This window comes from Carassius gibelio, chromosome B7, assembly GCF_023724105.1.
Source record: "Carassius gibelio isolate Cgi1373 ecotype wild population from Czech Republic chromosome B7, carGib1.2-hapl.c, whole genome shotgun sequence".
Classification (NCBI taxonomy): Eukaryota; Metazoa; Chordata; class Actinopteri; order Cypriniformes; family Cyprinidae; genus Carassius; species Carassius gibelio.
The window spans coordinates 8,250,447-8,271,512 of NC_068402.1; the positions used below are offsets into that span (position 1 = coordinate 8,250,447).

A 21,066-nucleotide genomic window follows, 5' to 3' on the forward strand; every position below is an offset into this window, starting at 1 on the left:
CAAACCCCAGACAGTTGTATCATTACCCTGCTGTTGTCTGCAACCTCAAGTTGGGTCTTGTTTTGTAAGTTTGAGGCGTATCCAAGATTCTCAGGGCTATCACTGTTCAGTATTGACACAGTGGACAAATCTGAACATTATTTTCCACTTAACCACTAAATCTGATCCTTTTCTCTTCAGTTTCCGACTGGGTGAGAACAACTCAATACCCGTTTCCAAAACAATGGCTTAGGTTTCAACTTACGTGCTCATAAAAAAAATTTTGTTTCAAGAAAGTCTTGAATTTGTATAAATAAACCTTGTAATGTTTGACAAGTTTAACAGCATAAATCTGGTGTGTTGAAACATTTAAATGAATCTAATCATTTGTTAAATATTGAAAGTATAGAATAAAGAGGTGGTGTTTGGGGAAAATAAAAGTAAATAAATAAATAAACCATCCAGAAATTAAATTTTATTTACTTACGTGCACATTTACGGTCTTATAATATATTCACCGAAATAAAATACATATTCAAATATTCACCAAAAAAAACAACAACAACAACAACAACAACAATCTCTTAAGCAATTCTATATGGCAACACATGGAGTTAAAAGTTCACAGTAAAAAGTGGAAAAAATAATTTAGCCAGAATGTAAAAAAATATGAAAATTATGCAAATAATAATATTTTTATAAATAATAAAGAAATAAGTACACTAACTTTGTCTGGAGTAAAAGCATCGTTACTCCAGTCTTGAGTGTCATATGACCCTTCAGAAATCATTCTAATATGCTGATTTGCTGATAAAGAAACATTTCTGATTCATTTTTAATGTTGAAAATAGTCGTGCGGTTTAATATTTTTGTGGAAACCATAATACTATATTTTAAGGATTAATAATGGATAGAAAGCTCAAATGAACAGCACTTATTTTTTACAAATCTTTGTAACAAAGTTAAAGTCTTTACTGTGACTTATTCAGCAAATAAGCGTGAAATTTATCACAAATATTAATCGAAAAATATTTTAGCGAAAGGTATTTTCAAAAATAATAATTTATTGAAAAAAAGATTGTCTTTTTGTGAACACAAGCCTGTTGTTACAACAGAAAAAGTGTCCATAGTAAAGAACAAAAGTAAAAATGCATGGGTGCTTTAATAAATGCTAACAAACAAAATACTAAAATGCCCCTTCTAGTCCTTCGTTAGCCCAGGGGAACTGTATTAATTACTTTGCAGATGACTTGTAGTGGCTCTTTAACAGTCTGGCAGGAGGCTTGGAGGCTTACATGTGTGAGAACATGTCAACAGATGCAAAAAAAGCCTTCCACAAAGAAAAACACCACCCAAGGCTGCACTCAAGAACGTAAATTCAACAACTTTTTGAATAACGTCATTACATTATGAAACAAACTGGCTTTTTAAACTGTCTGGAATTATAACTTTCAAACAAACACCAACTCCAAACTTTAAGAGGTGGGATCTTTATTACAAAGAGCATTCCGACTTTATGGCTGCTTCAGTTTGAACTTCACAGGTTGCACTAGAAGCACTTCAAAGTAGACTGCTTTCCACACTGCCATATGATTCAAGCAGCTGATGTCAGGACGAGGAACAGCACACGATTGCTTGCTTAGAATAATATCATATGATCAAAGCATTGCCAGAAACCTCTACATTTCAATGGCCAAGAAGTGTTGGGGTTGGGACACCTGACAACTTTCTTAGTTTCTGCTATGATGTTTTGAATAGTATCTAGGGTGTTCTGATTGGTAGTTAGATCACTCCTGTAGGTACTTGCTAACTACGATGTTCTGGTCCATCTTTCATTAGTTGTTTCCATCCTCCTATTTTTATGCACATTTTCAATTATCACTTAAAGAAAAAAAAACACGCTGGATGGAAATGCAAATATGGGCATACATTCATTTAAAAAATGATCAAACTACGATGGATACACATTTACTGAATAAATCCCACAATGCGCATTGAAAAAGTAATGTGACTTTGCCCTATGAGACAGGATAAACTGACTAACCAGCGGACCGATCTCGTTCACAGCATCTATATTCTGTTTTGGACCTTCTGAAATGCCTGAGGAAAGTCTGTCAAAGTACTTCTATATAATTACGGCCTTACATGACTGCGTTCCCAAACAGCAGGCATCCACCTCTAAAAGCAATGACCACATTTATTGTTACACGTCTGCTCTCTCTGAGTGCAAGTAATTTATTACATATGAAAATTATTATATCCAGTAGCTTCTCCTAGTTTTCTTAGAAATATTTAGTGCCAGTTTTTCAGGAAGTGATGATTTTGTTCTCTTTGACTCGTTGGATGGAAACTGTGCTTTTTTATGTGATATTCAAGTTTTGCACATAAGCTACATTTGCATCTTTGGATGGAAACAGCTATTGTTTTGTAGGCTCCCATTTACATAAGCTTATTTAATTATGCAATTAGATAAGATTAAACTTTATCAAACCACATTAGCACTGGGGAATCAATCGAGAACATAATTGTTTGTTTTTTTCTGTTTCCAAAACAAATAAAGCCACTCGTTCTTAAATGAGGAGTAAAACAGACAAGGAAGAGGAACTGGTCGTGGTCTACAAGTATAACAAATGAATAAAACTAGTCACATGCATGTAGATCAATATGTCAATGTCCATCGACCCAAGGAGTTGTAAGATCTCGTACCGAGGTCTTGAGAAAGACACCCAGAGTAAGAATGATGCTTGCGGTTCTCTGGAAGACTGCCTACCCTGATGATACTTTACAGTATCCTCACTCTCAACTCTCTCTTTCCCTATATCACAAAAGACAAGTCCAAGTTCATAGCTCATTAGCTTTCACTAGAAATATCCAAGTGTGCTGTAATTGTCTATGAAGAGCAGTGGGGAAATCACTGGGCAAGCATAAGAATAAAGACAATGGAGCTGATTAAGTCTCCTGAATCGATGGAACGGTACAATTGACTGCACTATACTTGAAACACTAAAAGATTCAAATCAAAGCAATGAACACCCTGGCTGTAAGGTTCATCTTTTGTGCTGTGCTTTGTGGAAAAGGTTAACAGTTAAAAACTGATCAACAACACACTTGTACCAACACGCTGGGTTACAAAATGGTGAACTGTGATGCAATATTTATCTTGTAAGAACACCTCTTTGAACCAATGTGATGAGAAAAAGAATGGATTTTCTGAGAATTAGCAAATCCATTTTTTAAAACAAAAAGAAGTCTAGTTTCCATGAATAAAACATTTCACTTTATAAATGGTCTATATAAAATATCTATATAAATGTATATAAAATGGAGAATGGGAAAGGAACTTCCTAGGCACCTCAATGAAGAGGGTCAGTCGGGACTACCACGAGCCATTTCCTCTCAACAGCTCAAACTCTCCAGAGGCCAATTATGTGCTTTTTTTTCTTCCTCTTTCCTTCTGGGTCATTTTTAGCCTTAAGCTTTTATATTATCTTTCATTGCAACATTTTTGAGGGAGCAAAGGAATTCGGGAGAGCTAAAAAGGGTTAAATAAGATGCATGAACCACAGGCACACACCGCGACAGCTACTGGGAAAAAATGGCAAGCTTGATACATGTTTGCGGTTCCCATGAATGTGGCACTGTTTTCCGACTCACGATCCCCACAGTTTCAAAGAGAGGCATGGGAACCCATCAAAAGCCATAAATCACCGAGCAGCCACGTAAACATTCTTTTGCAAAATTGTATTATGGTTGTTTGAGGACACATGACAAGCTTTGTTTGTGATGTTCTGCAATCCTTTCCTCATAAAGCAGATATTGCTTCTAGGAAGGTAAACAAGGTAATTGGGTAAAATAACCTTTGAATCCAGATTCAATATAACCTGCATTCGGAGTCGTAGGTTCAGAAATCATGTTAAAGCAAACATTAAGATATTACAAAAACAAAATCAGCATTATATGAAAGCCGTCAAGTGAAAAGTGAATAAAACAGACTGTAGTTTATACATCTACTTAGACATGACAATTGTGACAACTAATTTCCCAAACTGAAAGTGAAAACACTGCATGACTTAATACAATATGAACTTATTTGATGTAAGTATACTTTCGAAGCAAGGAGTACTATTGCTTGTCACTTAACTGTTTGTTCTAACCAGCCACTTAGATGTGGCTGGTTAGTGCAAACATAGACAACATCACTTGCAGCTTTATCATGTCAATCCTGGTAAGTACATAGTGTAGTGTGTAGGGAAATAATGTACAAAATTAACTTTATGCAAAGTTTAACCTTGTGCAAATGAGCAGTGAGTCTACCAAGAGAGTGAAGCATGAACAAAAAAATACATTAAAATAAAAAAAGGAAAGACAAAAGAAAAAGTGAAATTGAGGGCATTCCATGCACTGATAATCGTTCATCATGTATCTACCGGCCAATAAAGGTTTAAAATGTAAACATCAGCTCGATAAGAAAAAATATGCTGATTTCAACTACTTGGCGATAAGACAAATAATTCACATGTGCTCATGGGTTGCTATCGATAAGATTGGCAGTCTTGTCATTCTTGAGGTGAACTTTTTGTCTGAATGGTGATTAGAGTCATAGAGTTTTTATTTGAAATGCTCGATTATAGCAAAAATCATAATCACGATTATTTTGATCAATATTGTAATCATGATTATTTAATGCGATTATAAGGGGGCCAAATGACCAAACATTTATATGAGTAATTTATTTAAAGATAGTGATTAATCTCAAAAATATCCATTTCCTGCGAATAATATACATTGTAGAAACCAGCGAAGTTTCCCAATTCTCAATACAGCGGAGTATTAGGCAACTAGCCTATTAGTAACAAATAAACAAAAACTAAATTTCCTCAAAATTATTGAAAAGAATTAAACTGTCAGTAATAAAAAAGGCAAAGATAAATAAATAAATAGAATAAAAAAAATAAAAAAAATAAAATAGAATAAAAAGATACAAATTAAATAAACTTTGCTTTAATGTTTTTTATGCAAGTCCCAAGCAGTTAACAGCCTACTACAGAAATGAATAATCAAATGTAAAATAAAACAACATAGTCTTAACTGTATTAAACTTTCTTTGCTTCTTACTAAAGCAACAAAAGTTGTATTGCATTTATTTATTTATTTTTGTATTTTCATAATCGTTGGAAGCCAAAATCAAAATCGAAACTGTTTTTCGATTAATTGCACAGCCCAACTTTTGGATTGCTGTATGTAATTTGAGAATCCAAGTACAGAATGGCGCAACTAGTACAATAGAGTGAACGATCACCAGCATATGCCGCAGAAATAACATTCCCTGGGCACTACTGCCCATTCAGTGGTAAGTCCTAAAGTTCTTCAATCAGGATCTTTGAGGCTGATCATTGATTGCCGATCCCAAAAGTCAGTATCTGCCAATGCGATCACCTATACCGATCTTTTTAAAGACTTCTTATTATCATGTAAAATTATTTATAGTAATGATCCAATCAAGATTTTTAGACATTTATTCAGGGCTTGAATATTCCCCTTTTAGGTGACTCTTGTAAGAGGGGATTGTTTAATTTGAGGGGTGTAGGGTGTCATGCCAATGTCATCGATTGGCATGACACATCGATCTGCCATCGATCTGCCTTTATAGAAACCGCGATTATCGTACGATAGTGATCGGTAACACCCCAAATATTAAAACTCCTACACAGTAATTCTCATTTCAAAACCTGCTTGTAAAGCTTTGATTATTAATTCCAACTGAACAGAGTCCAAGCTCATCAAAAGTTAAAATCACACAGCAGAATACAGCACAGCACAGCACAGTTCTCTCAATGTTAACCTATATGCTTGAATGAAAACCTAGAAGCTCTTCTGTGAATAAAACATTAGAAATATCAACTGTCCTCTTGTAGAAAAGCAACACAGCCTCTGTAACTGCCAAATGAGTCTCTTAGTCATGGAAAAAAGAACAACATGGAGAAAAAAGCAAACAGCAGGGCCGCATGAATTAGTGAATGTGGCTTTGAACTTTAATTTATACGCATAGCAGGATGTACAATAGGATTTGTAGACAAGGCACTAAATGCAACTGCAAATGAAAACATTTCTTGCATTTCACTTCATACATGCTTTCTTCAATCAGACATCATCTTCTTAAACCTGTTCCTAATATTTTTAAACTGCATTTCTTAACTTTTAAATAAAGTAACTAATTTACACCTCGTGTCAGTCAACTACGGTGGCTCATTATCATGATATCACGCAAGCCCCTATAATTCAACTTGTGCCTTGGAGCAAATATACTGCTGTGTAGTCCTGGCACAATTACGTGCCATAAAACCTCAGCTGCAGCCCAGGATCTTGCTTTCCCTCAACTTCAGCGCAAAACACCTGCAAGTTACCGTCTGGTTTCACAGCTGTGAAATGCTTCAAACAAATTCATTTCTGGTAATCCAAGTTCTTGTTTTCCATCAAAATAATAATCAAAGAAACGTAACAAGAACTTTCTCACAGACAACTCCAAGTGATTTTGGGTGGGACTCATAGCCTAATTGTTCTGTGTGGGATAGTTGCCATGTACAATATACTGCATTAATTGTAAAAAACAACAAACAAATGTTCCACCATGACGACATGGCCCTGGAGCGTCTGTGAATTATGATCATAAGGGAATGAAAGCAAAGATAACTGCGATGGAACAGATGGATCTATCTCATGCAATCTTAAACAATCCTAAAGACTTCACTGTGAAACCATCGAGTCACAACGGCTGCCTAAACTTCAAACCCAGAGGGAGGTAACAAACTCAATCCTGACCAAGCAAGCAGGAAAATAATGAGATGAAGAATCTGGATGGTGTCCAGGACTTGAAGGCATCCACCTCTATAACCCATATTTTCTTTGCAGACTTCAGCGTACTCGCAGCCTCTCTTTATAAATAAATTTAACTAATAAATGCAACAACCTATATAACATAACCAAGTCACCTCATGAATTAATTCAGTCCATTCCCTTAGCCTAAACAAAACAACATTAAATATTCTTAATAAGATTACTTAATTAACAGTGAAGCTTAGTTTAACACACATCAAGTCATCAATATAATTTAATTAAATTGGTGTGTAGTTTAATGAAAATCCATTGCCTTTTGAAATATTATGGACTATGAAATTCTGGTCTCTAGCTGGCGAAGACTTCCTTTGATGCAAGTCTTTTGGATTTTCATTTATCGTATCGGCATCCACTGTCAAAACCAAAAACAATATAGGTTGACCACTACTTAAGATTAAATTGACAACTTTTTAACTTGCTTTCCAAGTTCACCTATGACTTAAATATTGCCACACTCGAGAGCACATAAACGACTTATTCATGCCTCTCATTACATCACCTAAAAAAAAACAGGAGAGTAAAGGAAAAACTACAAAAAAACATCTATTACTGCACATGAAAAAGAGGCACTGTTAGTAAAATCTGAAGCTTTTCTCAGTCTGCAAAAGAAATCCTCCACTTGGAACACAAATGAGACATGTTAAAAACGTTAAGCCCCCCAGCACTTGTGTAACCCAACCATATGCTTTTCAGACTCGGCCAGCAGTGCTGTCAGCATGTCTCATTACACAATGTGGGTTTGGGGCTCGGCCAGGTGTGATTTCTGTTACGGCAGAGATGCAGTGAAAAAGAACACGCTTCAATCTTATTACAAAAGATCACAGGTGATTTACAGTGATCTGTAGCAGCCCGACAGTCCAACAAAACATTCTCGGTTTCAAGCTCAAATGCATCTTGTGGCTTCAAGTTTCTTCCCCTACATATGACGGTGAGCAACAGTTTTAAAAGCTCACGGGATCAAATTGCAAAATAGAATTACAATGCAAATGAAATTTAAATGTTTAGATCTTAAACATGGATTAAAGGGTTCTGGTAAATTGCCAGGAAATTACGTGGGCTATTACTCAACCCCATCAGAAATAGACTTCAAAATAGAAGTTCTATGATGTTCAAGCACAAGGGACTTTTAACACATTTATGGACACGCTAAGCTTTTTAAAAAAAATTATAAATCCTTTGATGCACCACTTGTCATTTGGCTGCTTCTACAAAACCAATGGCAGTTTTACCAATGATAAAAGCAGAAACATATCTGTCATAATGAACTTTGGTCAGCTGTGAAACCATCAGTCAGTGACACGAGTCGTCAAAAATAAGCCAAGAACCTGAGCACAGAAGCTGCATTTTAAAAATCGTGCACACGCACTGCCTCCAAACGCTAAAAATGGCAGCGTTATTAGTTCATCTCTCGAGAGATACAGGATTGTATGCCAGCATAAACCCCGAGGCATTCATTTTCAGCAATTACTAACCGCAGAATATTCAGTGCTCCCTACAAAGCGTGCAGGGATCCATTCATCACCTGGCTTTACAGTACCATCTGGACACTGCACTGTTTGTCTTTTAAAGTGAACCCATTACTGGAAGGACAGGCTGTAATATAAATCAAAATGAATCATCTAACCCAATGAATTGGATATCGACTTATATAATGTGCTTTCAATTACATATGGGGATTGAAAAAACTGATTAGTGTTCAAAAGTAAGAAGTTGTGAAACAGCCTGTAGGAATAAAACCTACAGGCTGTTAAAAAAAAAGCATACATTGGTCAGGAAGCGAGATCGCAGCTCATTTTGCTCAAACTTGGAGTCAAGGGCCTGTTACAAGCTGAGAATATCAAATGACAACCGGAGAACGAGGAAGATGTTTTATGCATTCCATCAGAGAGAGCCAGAGCATTCAGATGTAACATGCAGGAAATGTTCAAAATGCATGAATTTCCTGAGGATGGGAAAATGAGGGGAAGAAAAGGACAAATCTGCATCTTTAATAATTAGAATCTCATTGTGCAGTGGCACATTTTGAGATCTTTGCTTTAAAAGTTCAGTTCAAAGTCATGTGGATGTGTTTGGGACTGAGAACCATATTTACTAAGAGTACTGCTAACAAATGTTCATGTTAATACAACAGCTAACAGAAGCAACCCAACAACGCAGAATCTTATTTTAATTAAAGGCAGATCTATTTTCTATTGAGAGTTAATCTTAATGACAAATTAATCTGTCAAAACTGTCAAAGAAATTAATCTGTTTAACTGACAACAGCTTCATAAATCTACCCGAAGAATAAGCTGTGTAAACATAAACTTTACTTAGCACACTAAATCATGACTGATAATAACCCTGAGTTAAGCCTAAGGTGGGTAGATCTCATGACAAAAAAAATGTCTGGATCATATTTGTTCCCAAAATGAAAAACAACAACAACATGTTTAATAAATAATAATAACAGTCAATTAATTTAATAAAATAATTCAGTTTTTTTATGAAGGCTGTTTCCAGAACATGAAAACTAATAGTGATATTATCATCATTTAGTTTATTTATAAATTCCTTTTATGTGAAAAAAAAAGAAAATCCCTTTTTCCAATATTAAAACAAAAAGTAATTTTGGGTCACAATGTGAGTCCGGTGCTTGGCCATAACTTATATTAAAATTGCACATGCATAAAGTATTCATTGTGTTTGTATCTGTTCTATAAAATAAAAAAATAAATTAATATCCCCGCACAAAAAAACCTTAAGGACACAAAAACTATTTCCTTTATGAATTTTTCTTTTACTTTTGATTTTGAGGTGAACCTTTACCCACTCTTCTTCCTAGAACTGTCTACGCTGACAAAAAGCATGTCATGCAGCCAGCAACTTTCATTTTGAATAAAACATGCATGTATGTTAAAGAAAGTGCAACTTCGGGGTGCTCCAATCAGGATTTGTAAAAGCCGATCTCCGATCACCGATCACAGAAAGCAGTATCTTCCGATACCTATCACCGATTGCGATCTTTTAACAGCCTTCTTTTAATCATTTAGAACTATATAGATACTCCAATCAGATTTTTAGACATTTATTCAGGGCCTGAATTTTTGGAAACGGGGGGAATTCCCCTCTTAGGTGACTCTTGGGAGGGGGGAAGCAGCACAGACTGTTTTCACAGAAGAGTCTGCTACTGTTCCGTGGCTGTTGTGTACCACAACACAACATTTATCCATTATTTTTATTTCAAATCCAAAACGTTGTCACTGAAAATGCTTTTTCAGCATTGTAATTCTTTTTACTAATCGATACCGATTGTGATCGGTAGCCGATCAATCAGAGCACCCCTAGTGCAACCCAAGCAAGCTTTCCAAACATCCAAGAATCACTTGTCTGAACAGAAACTCACCTTCCCGTGGTTTACAAAGCCATGCTTTCCAGCAATCCGGTTGGCTTCCTGCTCTCCCCCTGTGATATGGACGGCCCATGTGTTGGTGTAAACCTTCTGTCCAACGGATGGCTGTGGACCAGAGGTCACGAGAATAAGTAGTGTTCCGAGCGTCAATGAGGCAAGCCTGAGATCCATCAGACACAATGGAGGGAACCAAAGCAGGAGTTCCTGATGTCACCAAGTCGGTCAGCACAGTGGCCCTCTGCTATATCCGTGCTTCCCTGGGCACATGTAGAGACAGAGCCAAGGAAGAGAGATCACCTGGGGAGGGAAGTAGATGGAAGATTGAAGAATGAGTCATTTGAGTTACTGGTACAATTGAGGATATGAATCACAGATGAGTTTTAATACCACTGAATTGACTAACTGGTTGAAAATTAAAAAAATACTATTTAAATATGACTCGTTGTAGATCCCAGCCTGGAGGACCACTCAACAGATGAGAAGATTGTTTTCAATAAAAAAGTGAGAGAGACAAGAGTTTGCTGTTAATCAGGCAGTCCTCTGTGTTGTCTTTAATAAGACAATAGCATTCAAATCCATAAAACAACTGCGACAACAATATTTCCAAACAAGAATAAATGTATATATTTTACAAATAAATAAACAAACACTTAAATAAAAAATGTAAAAACATGTGCTCATATCTCAAATGTGACGTTACTCAGGTGAGTATAATTCGGGTAAGTAAAACACATAATTTGCTCTCTTACAAGAATGTAAAAGGGCCGATGTCACAATTACATCTCGGCGCTAGCTGGAGGCAAAACAAAGGGGAAACTGGAGGCGGCCAATTCAAACCAGTGCATATTCAGCTACATAAGGATCTTAAAATATTTTTTTTTTGTTATGTTTGGTGCCAGATTCTACGTAGTAGAGGCTCCAATTTTACCTGCTGCCACCGCCAGACAAAAACCAGATGACAGCTGTGATTAAATACGATAAAACGAGCGGAGTGGACAGAGACAATAGTCAATAATGGTCGCGTTTGCAACACACATTTCTTGACAGGAAAGGTTTGATAAAGTACTGTTTTTTTTTACTGTTTTTTTTTTATGCATTATGGTTTGTGTTACACATCTGAAGATAACTATAAAGATAATGATTTTATTGTCCACACCAGTGAACAATATCGTCTTTTTACTCTAAGCGCAACCATGTCTGTCGCTTTAAATTCTCAAGCTCGTGAAAGCAAGCTGTCAATATTTTTTGTGTTTATCAGCTGAAAAAAATCATTCTGAAAGTGAGTCCAAAGATATTGTTTCTCTGTGCCTTTATTGTTATAGTTGCTGTGTGGAGTCCGCTATTCTTAAATATTGAGACCGATTTTTTAAATTATATCTTATCGTTATCTTTATAGTTATCGTCCTTGGTGTGAACGGGCCTTTATGCATCTCACGACTTTGTCGCGTATGAAATAATCTTTGTGCATTTGTGCAAAACAACAAACTTACAATTTATATGCTTAATGATCTGTAATTATATATACAATGTTGTTATTGATTGTGGCTGGAATTGTTAAGAACTTGGTAAGAAAAAAAATTAACTAATAAAGCGTTGCAAATTAGTTTCTGGAAGTTTTATTTCGAGAAAATATTCACATCTTATTTTAAATGTACTGTATGTAATGGTATGTAATGTTACTGTAAACTTACATCATTTACAGGAGGTACAGTATATACTTTAAAATAAATATTTGTATCATTATTTGACACATGCATCTTCAAATAATGTATCCATAACATTGAAAGTTTAACAGGTTTTTTGTATTTGGCCCAGCTCACTCTAATGTAGGTGTAAAAATATTTGCTTGCTGAAATTTAACTATATATGCATCTTCATAACTAGATAAAAACAGATGAGTTTCTTTTTATTACAACGTTACACGTTAGGTTAGTGTGTCTCTCAGTGTTTTCAGCCTATGCTGCCTCAATATACGATTACATGAACACAGACATTGGGGTGTGCGATATGAAGATTTTTGATCGTGAACGATAAAAAGGTCTCCACTATCTGCTTTTGACTAAATACTGTAGTATAGTGCTACAGCGCACATTCTATCAGCTACAGTTCTGGTGCCTCCGTCATATACTGTACAACACCACATGCATTTACAGTAGGAAAAAATGACATTGTGATATTTTATATTTCTGCGATATGAAATCTAATCTAACTTTTTCTTACAAACAAAAATGGGGTGAGCACACTTACATTCTCATTTTAAATGATTTAAACATCGACACCATCGTGTCAATTGATTAATATGCGCAAACAAAATTTGCACTGCAGAAAGCTGCATCTTATATCTTTTAATGCTGACAACCATGTTATTAGTTTAGCATGTGGTAGGGAAAAAAAGTTTGCACACAATAGCCTAAGCCACTTTGAAACTCTCCTTTTATTTTATTTTTATTTTATTTTAATATAGGCTGTGTTATGAACATAACATTTCAAACCCACAGAGTTAAGGTGGAGTGGTGTTTCTGGAATCAGTGAGTGCGGTCCACATTGAATTTGACAGTAGCAAAAAATACTCTGGAAGACCATTCCTCAAAAAAGCATTTATGTTCAGAAGAAGAAAGAAACTCATTCATGTTTAAAACCACTTTCGAGAGAGTAAATGGTGGTATAAAAACAAAACAATATGACAGAATTGTCAGAGAGCAGATAGGATTTTTATTTTTGGGTGAACTATTTAATGTTAATAAAACAAAAAAAAACACAAAAAGAAAAACCACTTACCACTGTTCTTGACTGAAGAAATGTTAATACTATTGCTTTAAGAATCAGTTCATATAGAATTTAATTTATATATTTGTTCATCCAATTTCTTGAATGTTCCTGCTAAATTCACCTATTACACCTGAAAATAAAGCACTGTTTGTTTTATTTGTATATTATGTGTAGTTGTAATGTGTATCTTTGTCTTTTTTTATCTTTGTTATTTAAAAATAAGAACAAAGATTTTTTTATCTTCACCCTCTTTGGCCTAGATATCCGCCATTCTTTTTTAAAAAAAGGGAAATTAGTTTGGCTGTAATGCTCAGACAACTTGCAAAATAGTAAAACCAAACCAACATGACAAAGAATTGTGATAAAATCGTGAATCGTGATATTTCTATGTGATATGATAGTTTTTCCAAATCGCCTACCCCTAACAGACATAATCTCTAAAACTGCTGTTAGTCACTTCATCAGCATTTACCATTTCTTTAGAGCAAATTTGTTCACATATATACAAACAGAAAGCTAAAAGGGTCTTTACAGCAACCCATCAAAGTTCGATTTAACTTAAAGAAACCATGACAGAAATGTAAGCTTATGTAATAATAGTACTAAGAATATTTACCAGAAAAATTATTTAAAAAATCCAGAATGCATGAGCTGTGAATAATAAAGGGTGTTCACCTTGACAAAGATTTGCAGGGATCACAAGGCATTTGTTTTTAAACGGAGTTGACAATTTGACATGACTTGAGCGACAGCAAATTTATGCAACTGTGCAACATCATGACACACTCACATGATTTGCCGCCTGATATTTCCTATAGCTGAGAACAAATGCAACAAATATTCTGCAACTGCTATCGATTTAACTGATATCAACATACACACTTCTTCAGATGCAACCTGAGACATTAATACTGTAACTGTACAACCATCTACAGTACTAAAATTCGTGCAGAGCCAAAGACTACAGGCTTAGTCCCAAATGCCCAAAACAAGGAGACAAAGCTTGAATTTCACAAGGTCTAATATCTGAAAACGTAAAAAAAATAAAAAAAAAATAAAAACGGATGCTTTTGACTTCAATAGGTAATGTGCCATGTCATCATCAAACTGAAGACGGGGAGGACGACTGACTTCTTCTAGGGAAAAATTCATCAACTTCCATGTTAAGTTATGACACATTGTCATTTCTTTGCAAAACCATCCCATTGCTTCTCCTCTCTTATGACTAAGCAAATGCTGATGCAAGACTGATGTTGACTTGAGGCTCAACTTGCCGTAAACTTAAGCCAGTGATCATGAAATAAAGCAGCGCATTCAATTTAACCTCTGCTTTAGCCATTCTTTTATCAGAAGGTAGACAAAAATATACTTTTTTCCCCAGGAAACCACTTTCATACACTGTTGAGATGAATTGGCTTGCAATTGGCTTGTCCTGAACAGGTCTGGATCACCTCAGCAGAACTGGGCTATCTAATGATTCAGTGCACATACTATAGGTGGAGCGATGCATGCTGAGTCTGGCTGACCTGTCCACACCCTTAATGGCCTCTTTCATAATCACATAAACGCTTGTTACACAGTCTCATTGGACAAAATGACTGCTTTGTGTGTGTGTGTGTAAACAAGAAAGGCAATAGAAATTATGTCTCACGATCTGATAAAACAACCCATCTCCTGCTCACATTTGAGCGTTTCACATAAAGGCCAAAAATAAATCTGCTGGCATTTCCTTTCAGGACAGAGATATTACTCTAATTCTTCATGACAAATGTTGTGCTGGTTTAAATGACATGTCCTTTTTTTACATGCCCTTTGATTCTCAATGTCCTTTTCACCATAACAATGTCAAAAGAATGCTGTCAGATGTGTTAAACTGGACTTCTTTAAAACCCACAATCAGAGGCACTACCTGTTATACCAGAAATCTACCATCAGGAAAGAAAATGTACAATTCAGAAAAATTCTGAAACATAGATAGATACTTCAGCATTTTAAAACTTTTAATATACTGCATAAACCAGTATGTACATACATGTATGGACCTAAAAGTCAAGTTTAAACCTAATTCTTCATGTTTTTATTGAAATAATACATATATAAGGAAATTGCCCAGCATTTAAAGTTTCAGATTTGAAAGCACAACAATAAAAACAAAACAAAAGACAGAATTCCAGCTACAGAAAGCCTATAATTGTATTACGTTTAGTACATTAATTCAGCTTTACTGTAAAGTAAACCGTTTACAGCAGTTTTGATCACCACAAATCAGTAGACGGTTTATGAGAACATGGAAATATTACTAGACAGCTTTGACAACGGAGCCACTGTACCTAGTAAGATCAAAGTACTACACATGCATAAACAAAATTAGACTTCATATTCCAAGACCATCATTTTCACAAAGTATTTCACGAGCACCAAAACTACACTGTCAAAAACAAATCAAAAGAATAACTATAACAATAATAATAAAATATGTAAATGTTTAAGAAAAAACATTCACAGAAAAACATGAAACTAAAACGGTTTGCATGAAAGTTAACACATGCACAGCAATTTATATTAATTTAGTAATAGACTACATGTCACTTAAAACCCTACACAATGTTTTTATCAGGTCAAGATAAGACAAAAAAAAACATAATACTCACTTGAAAACTGAACGAGTGTCTAACCCAGATTAAGTAGGCTAAGCACCAAGAAAGAAGTGCGTAACTTTACTGACAGCAATTTAAAGCTGTGCCAGCCCCGATTTCAAAGTACACCCACTCATGACATCACAACATGGTTAACACTTAACAGGGAGAGGAAACCGGCACAGAGATGTTTGACGGTAATTGTCGACCACTTGGAAAAAAAACTCAAGGCAGGATGCAAAATGTGGGACTTTTAGATTCATACAAGTCTGCATTATCCACTTATGTTGAACGGAACTAAATTGTATTAGTCTGCTTTATACATGCAATCCATTCTTGATTTCAAAACACAAGTGAATGCTTGTTCCAAAGAGGAGACTAACTTTGTTTCCTGGCAAGCATTACACTTGGATTGGTAATAGCTGAAACATTAGTCTCATGAGGAAAAATAATGAAAACGTGATCAATTTAACTACATCGAGGGTAAGAAAAACACCAAAAAAACAAACAAAAAAAACAACAACATTAACTTTGACATGGGGTTCCATGAACTTCATTAAGTTAATAACAATACTTTTAATAAATGTATAAAATATTTAATGTTGAATGTACTTAACAACAAAAGAAAAAAAAACTGAGAGCATACACTGATAACACAGAGCACCCACACTTAAATAATAATAAAAAAAACAACATTAACCCAAGTGGCATCTGAAAACAAACTGCTTCTCACAGAACTAACCTGTCTGAGGCATTTTTTGTGATAACATCTAAGTTATTTTTTTTCTCATACGCGCAAGAAAACAAGTGTTTAAAACGATGACACACAATACCATTAAATAATGGAGCTAGACAAATAAATGATTAAAAATACACACACAAACACATATACATATAACGTTATATTTTTTTTTTCTAATTGTATGTGTGCAAATTTGTTCACACTAGCAGGGTAAACGTAACAACCAGAATGTTTACATAAAAGTGTTCAATATCTATTATTTAGAAACGCAACAAAAAAGAGGGTGTTGGGGGTGTCCTTTACTATGATAATTATTTTGCTTTGAAAATGTGTTTATAAAAAAATAATAAAAAAATATGACACCTACTGCTATTCACTGGAATTAAATTACGTTTCAAGTTTCCAAATAACGTTAATGTTACCTTTAGCGGAACATAAACACAGCATACGTTTGTTTCTGCATTTACTGTGCTGTAACTTAACAGCTGTAAAAAATAAATATAGTCTATAGGTTAAGATAATGTCATAAGAGGAAGATAATTATTCAAAGAAGTAGTCATAAAACATTATTACGTGGTACACATAAGTTTTTAGACTAACTTAACGTTACTATTGGTGTGGAGCTAACGTACTCGTATGCCATTTCAGTACAAGACACAACAATCCTCACAGTACTTCTTTAGTAACGTTACTAAATTAATTTCTCACCTCAAAAGCATCAGCTTCTAATCTTCCGTTTCCTTGGACACAGCGTAAATCCACTAAACCTGTCCACAGACGCTACGAAAAGTCCCCCGTGTTTGATGACCCAAAAACAAAGCTAAACTCGAGACACCGACGAAGTAGTGTTGTCAAGAGGACAGACTCGAGCGTCCTGACGTACTGGACTGTCCTAAAGTCCACGCGCACTCATCTACTGTACAACAGGGAAACTTTGCGATAGGTTTGCTTGCTCTGTCGCACGTAACGCGACGCTAAGGCATCACTGAGACCCGGTTCTTCTGAGCCACCTTTGGACCGATACGCCAACATAGTTACGGACGCATGCTAGAACGTTTCAAAACGGCAAAATCTAGTAAACAAACAAATTATTAAAAAGAATACACCTCTATCCAGGGACTGGACTGGAGAGGTGGGCTACGCACTGCTCCTCAGGAAATACGTCACAGATATACGTAATGAGATGCGACGTCAAGACGCGTCCAGTTGAGCGCGTCACGCGGTGTATGATTTGCTTGCGCCATCTGCTGGATACACATGCGCATCTTACTTCAAAACACAAGTTTTGTTAGATAAGTAACGAAAAATAGAAAAACGAATAATGCACGGAGATACAAAATGCTTACAATATAAATATTGCAAGGGTGTATTTTTTATACTTCATTACAAGCTTGCATGTTTATGTCTATTCAAATTAGTTAACTTTCATTAACTTTTTTAATTTTTAATTTTCTTTTTTTTCCTAGGGAAAATTAAGCACCTAGATATATTATATACTAGATATACAGTATCTCACTAAAGTGAGTACGAACCTCACATTTCAGTAACCATTTTATTATATGTTCTCAAGGGACAATATTATAGAAATGAAAATGTGATACCTTAGAGTAGTCAGTGTGCAGCTTGTATAGCAGTACAGATTTAATGTCATCTGAAAATAACACAACATGCAGCTGTTATTGTCTAAATAACTAGCAACAAAAAGGGAGTACACTAAGTTAACATGTCAAAACTGTGTCCAAAGTGTCAATATTTTGTGTAAGCACCATTGTTATCAGAATCAGAAAGAGCTTTATTGTCTATTTGTTTTAATGTCACAAGTTTCCAGTACACAGAGACAACAACACACAGACAAAAAAAAAGATAAGAAAAATGCACACATATGTAAATATAAAGACAAAAAAAATTATAAACATAAAAAATAAAATGTGTGCACAGTTGTGCTATAGATTATAGAATATAAATATGATAGAGTGAAATGCAGGGATGTATTAGGATGTAGGTGATAACAAATAAATATAAGGTTATTGCACATATCTTTATTGCAAAATGCAGGGAATATTTAACTGTTCATGATCATCTCCACTGTTTTGAGCGTGTTGAGCTCCAGTTTAAGTCAAAACCAGCTGCTCAACCTCTTGTCTGTAAGTAGACTCGTCTCTGACCTTGATGAGGCAGATGACTCTAGTTTTGTCTGCAAACTTCAGGAGCTTGACAGAGGGGTCTTTAGGGGTGTAGTTGTTGGTGTACAGGGAGAATAGCAGTGGGGAGAGGACACAACCTTGAGGGGCACCAGTGTTGGTGGAGCGGCTGTTGGACCTTAATTTCCCCAGTCTCACTAACTGTTGCCTATCTGTCAGAAAGCTGGTGATCCACTGACAGATAGAGCTAGGGACCGAGAGCTAAGTTAGTTTGGTCTGGAGGGCTGTTGGGATGATGTTGTTGGAGGCCGGACTGAAGTCCACAAACAGGATTCTAACATAAGTCCCAGATTTATCCAGATGCTGCAGGATGAGGTGCAGTCCCATGTTGACTGCATCTTCTACAAACCTGTTTAGTCGGTGGGCAAACTGCAGGGATACAGTGATGTCATTTGTATAAGTCCGAACCAGTTATTCAAACAACTTCATGGCTTTTAGACCTTTCTAAACTGCAGCTGGGTCACTAGAAGTGAACTGATCTTCCAACTTTTTAGCGTACAATGTTGTTGTATTCTGTATTATGCATGTTCACGCTACCTTTCACTAAATTAGATAGATAGATAGATAGATAGATAGATAGATAGATAGATAGATAGATAGATAGATAGATAGATAGATAGATCTACCCCAAAACTAACTTAAAACTTGTAGGATTTTATGTTCGTACAAAAGCCTGTCGTTGAATCTGTTCATTCTTCTTTATATTATCATAAACGTGATCATGAAACTCTCTGAGTATTTTAGAAAATTTAAATATGTTAATTTGAACATTAAGCACAACAGCAGTCTTACCACTCCTCGGGTAGTGCGATGAGTTGGAATGCAAATTAGGCGGTTAAGTGCGTCCCCTCTCGAGCGCCCATCAATTAGATTGGGCGCATCTACCCACAGCTGACTTAATGATCCAGCTAATGAAGCTCCTGAAGCCCAAACTCATTATGGTCACGACAAGCGGGATCACCTTTCAAAGCGTATATTTCATATTTCCCCGCTTGCTTGTCATTATGTTAATATTCAAGCACTGGTGGCTTGATGACAAGAGGTCAAGCTATGTTTTATTTGTCAGTAGGCTACTCTTCGTGAAAGGCAATGTAATGGATTGACAACTCATTATGCAGACGGACAGTTTATTAGCGCACTGTATTTCATTATGAATGAAACTTTTTGAAAAGCTTTTGCCCCTTAACCCAAAAGCTACAGCTGTCTCAGCAGTAATGAAAGGGTTAGATTTGTTTGCAAAAGTCTTGCACGTAAACACAAAATTTATGCATCATCATATGGTCTAGAATCTGGTTTGATTATTTGTGCATTACTAAAGTGTCTGATTAATTTGTGTATACAGAACCATGCAAGAGATGGTGGATTCTTTAATATTGGCGGCATGGTAGATAGTGTGCATGTTAAGATGTATTTGAACCTCGGTATTCACTGGTTCAAAATAGTTCTCTGTATCTTTTTTTTTATTATTATTATTTTTAATTATTATTATTTAAAGGCAACAAGCCCAAAATCTTTGACATACAGTATCTAAAGTAATTGGCTAAACAATTATGTCCAAACACTGGAATTTATTTAGTGTACTTAAAGGAATAGTTCATCCAAAACGGAAAATTTACTTGAATTTGTTTCTCCATCGGAGCAGATTTGGAGTAATTCAGAAGCTAAATCACTTGCTCACCATTTGATCCTCTGCAGTGAATGGGTGCCATCAGAATGAGAGTCCAAAGAATGTATGAAGTTTCATTGCAAAATCATTTATTATATTATTTTGAAAATGCAGAATTTGAGTGGAAACAGAAACACGCTGTATTAGAGCATGTCTCTTTAAATGCAAATTAGCTCCTGCTCCCCGCCCTCTTTTCCAGAATAGAGAACTGCCTTTACAGCTCATAACTGCGATAAAAATAAAAATAAAACATTTGTTTGGTTTTGAATATCATGTCTATTGCGCTTAAATCATGAGTTTTAAAGCCATATTAGTTTAAACTTCTGATAGACAGTTTTCTGAGTTACAAAAACACAGCTGGTTATATTTGTGAAGGTAAACATATGGGAAAGAGACTGCATGTTTATATTAGATCTATGTATTAAATGACATCAGCATAATATACAGTATCAATACTGCTGTCTATGCTATGAATATGATCCAAAGAATAAAATAAAAGCAAAGAATCACTTACTGCTCTGGTCTGAATTACTTCTATAGCCTTAATAAGAAGACATTTCCTACATTAAATGGTACTTTTAAGTGCTATAGCTTGAATATAAACATGGTGGATTGTGTGTCAATCAATAATTGTGGGTGGGGCTGGTAAAATGTGATGATTGTGATAAATCTAATAATATATGGAGTGGATGGATTTTTATCATTATAGGGTGGTTGCGTACACAGACTGCCAATAAACATTTATGTCCAAACGATATGTGAAAGTGAATTTAGAATTTTAGTAGGTG

General features: G+C 35.4%; 1 protein-coding gene across 2 annotated transcripts in view; it reads right to left on the reverse strand.

Annotated features, from left to right (window-relative positions):
* The window catches only part of LOC127961282 (furin-1), an 85,693-nt gene extending 68,123 nt beyond the window's left edge, over window positions 1-17,570 (reverse strand). Inside the window, exons 1-2 of one of the 2 annotated variants that reach the window (XM_052560326.1) lie at window positions 17,120-17,570; window positions 10,259-10,561 (exon numbers count right to left, since the gene is read on the reverse strand). In XM_052560326.1, coding sequence (XP_052416286.1) covers window positions 10,259-10,435 — 177 coding nt within the window. In that variant the 5' untranslated portion in view covers window positions 10,436-10,561; window positions 17,120-17,570. Of the gene's footprint in view, window positions 1-10,258; window positions 10,562-15,684; window positions 15,822-17,119 lie in introns of those variants that run through there. The other variant, XM_052560327.1, reaches the window with a different exon arrangement.
* Between the last annotated feature and the right edge of the window lie 3,496 nt (window positions 17,571-21,066).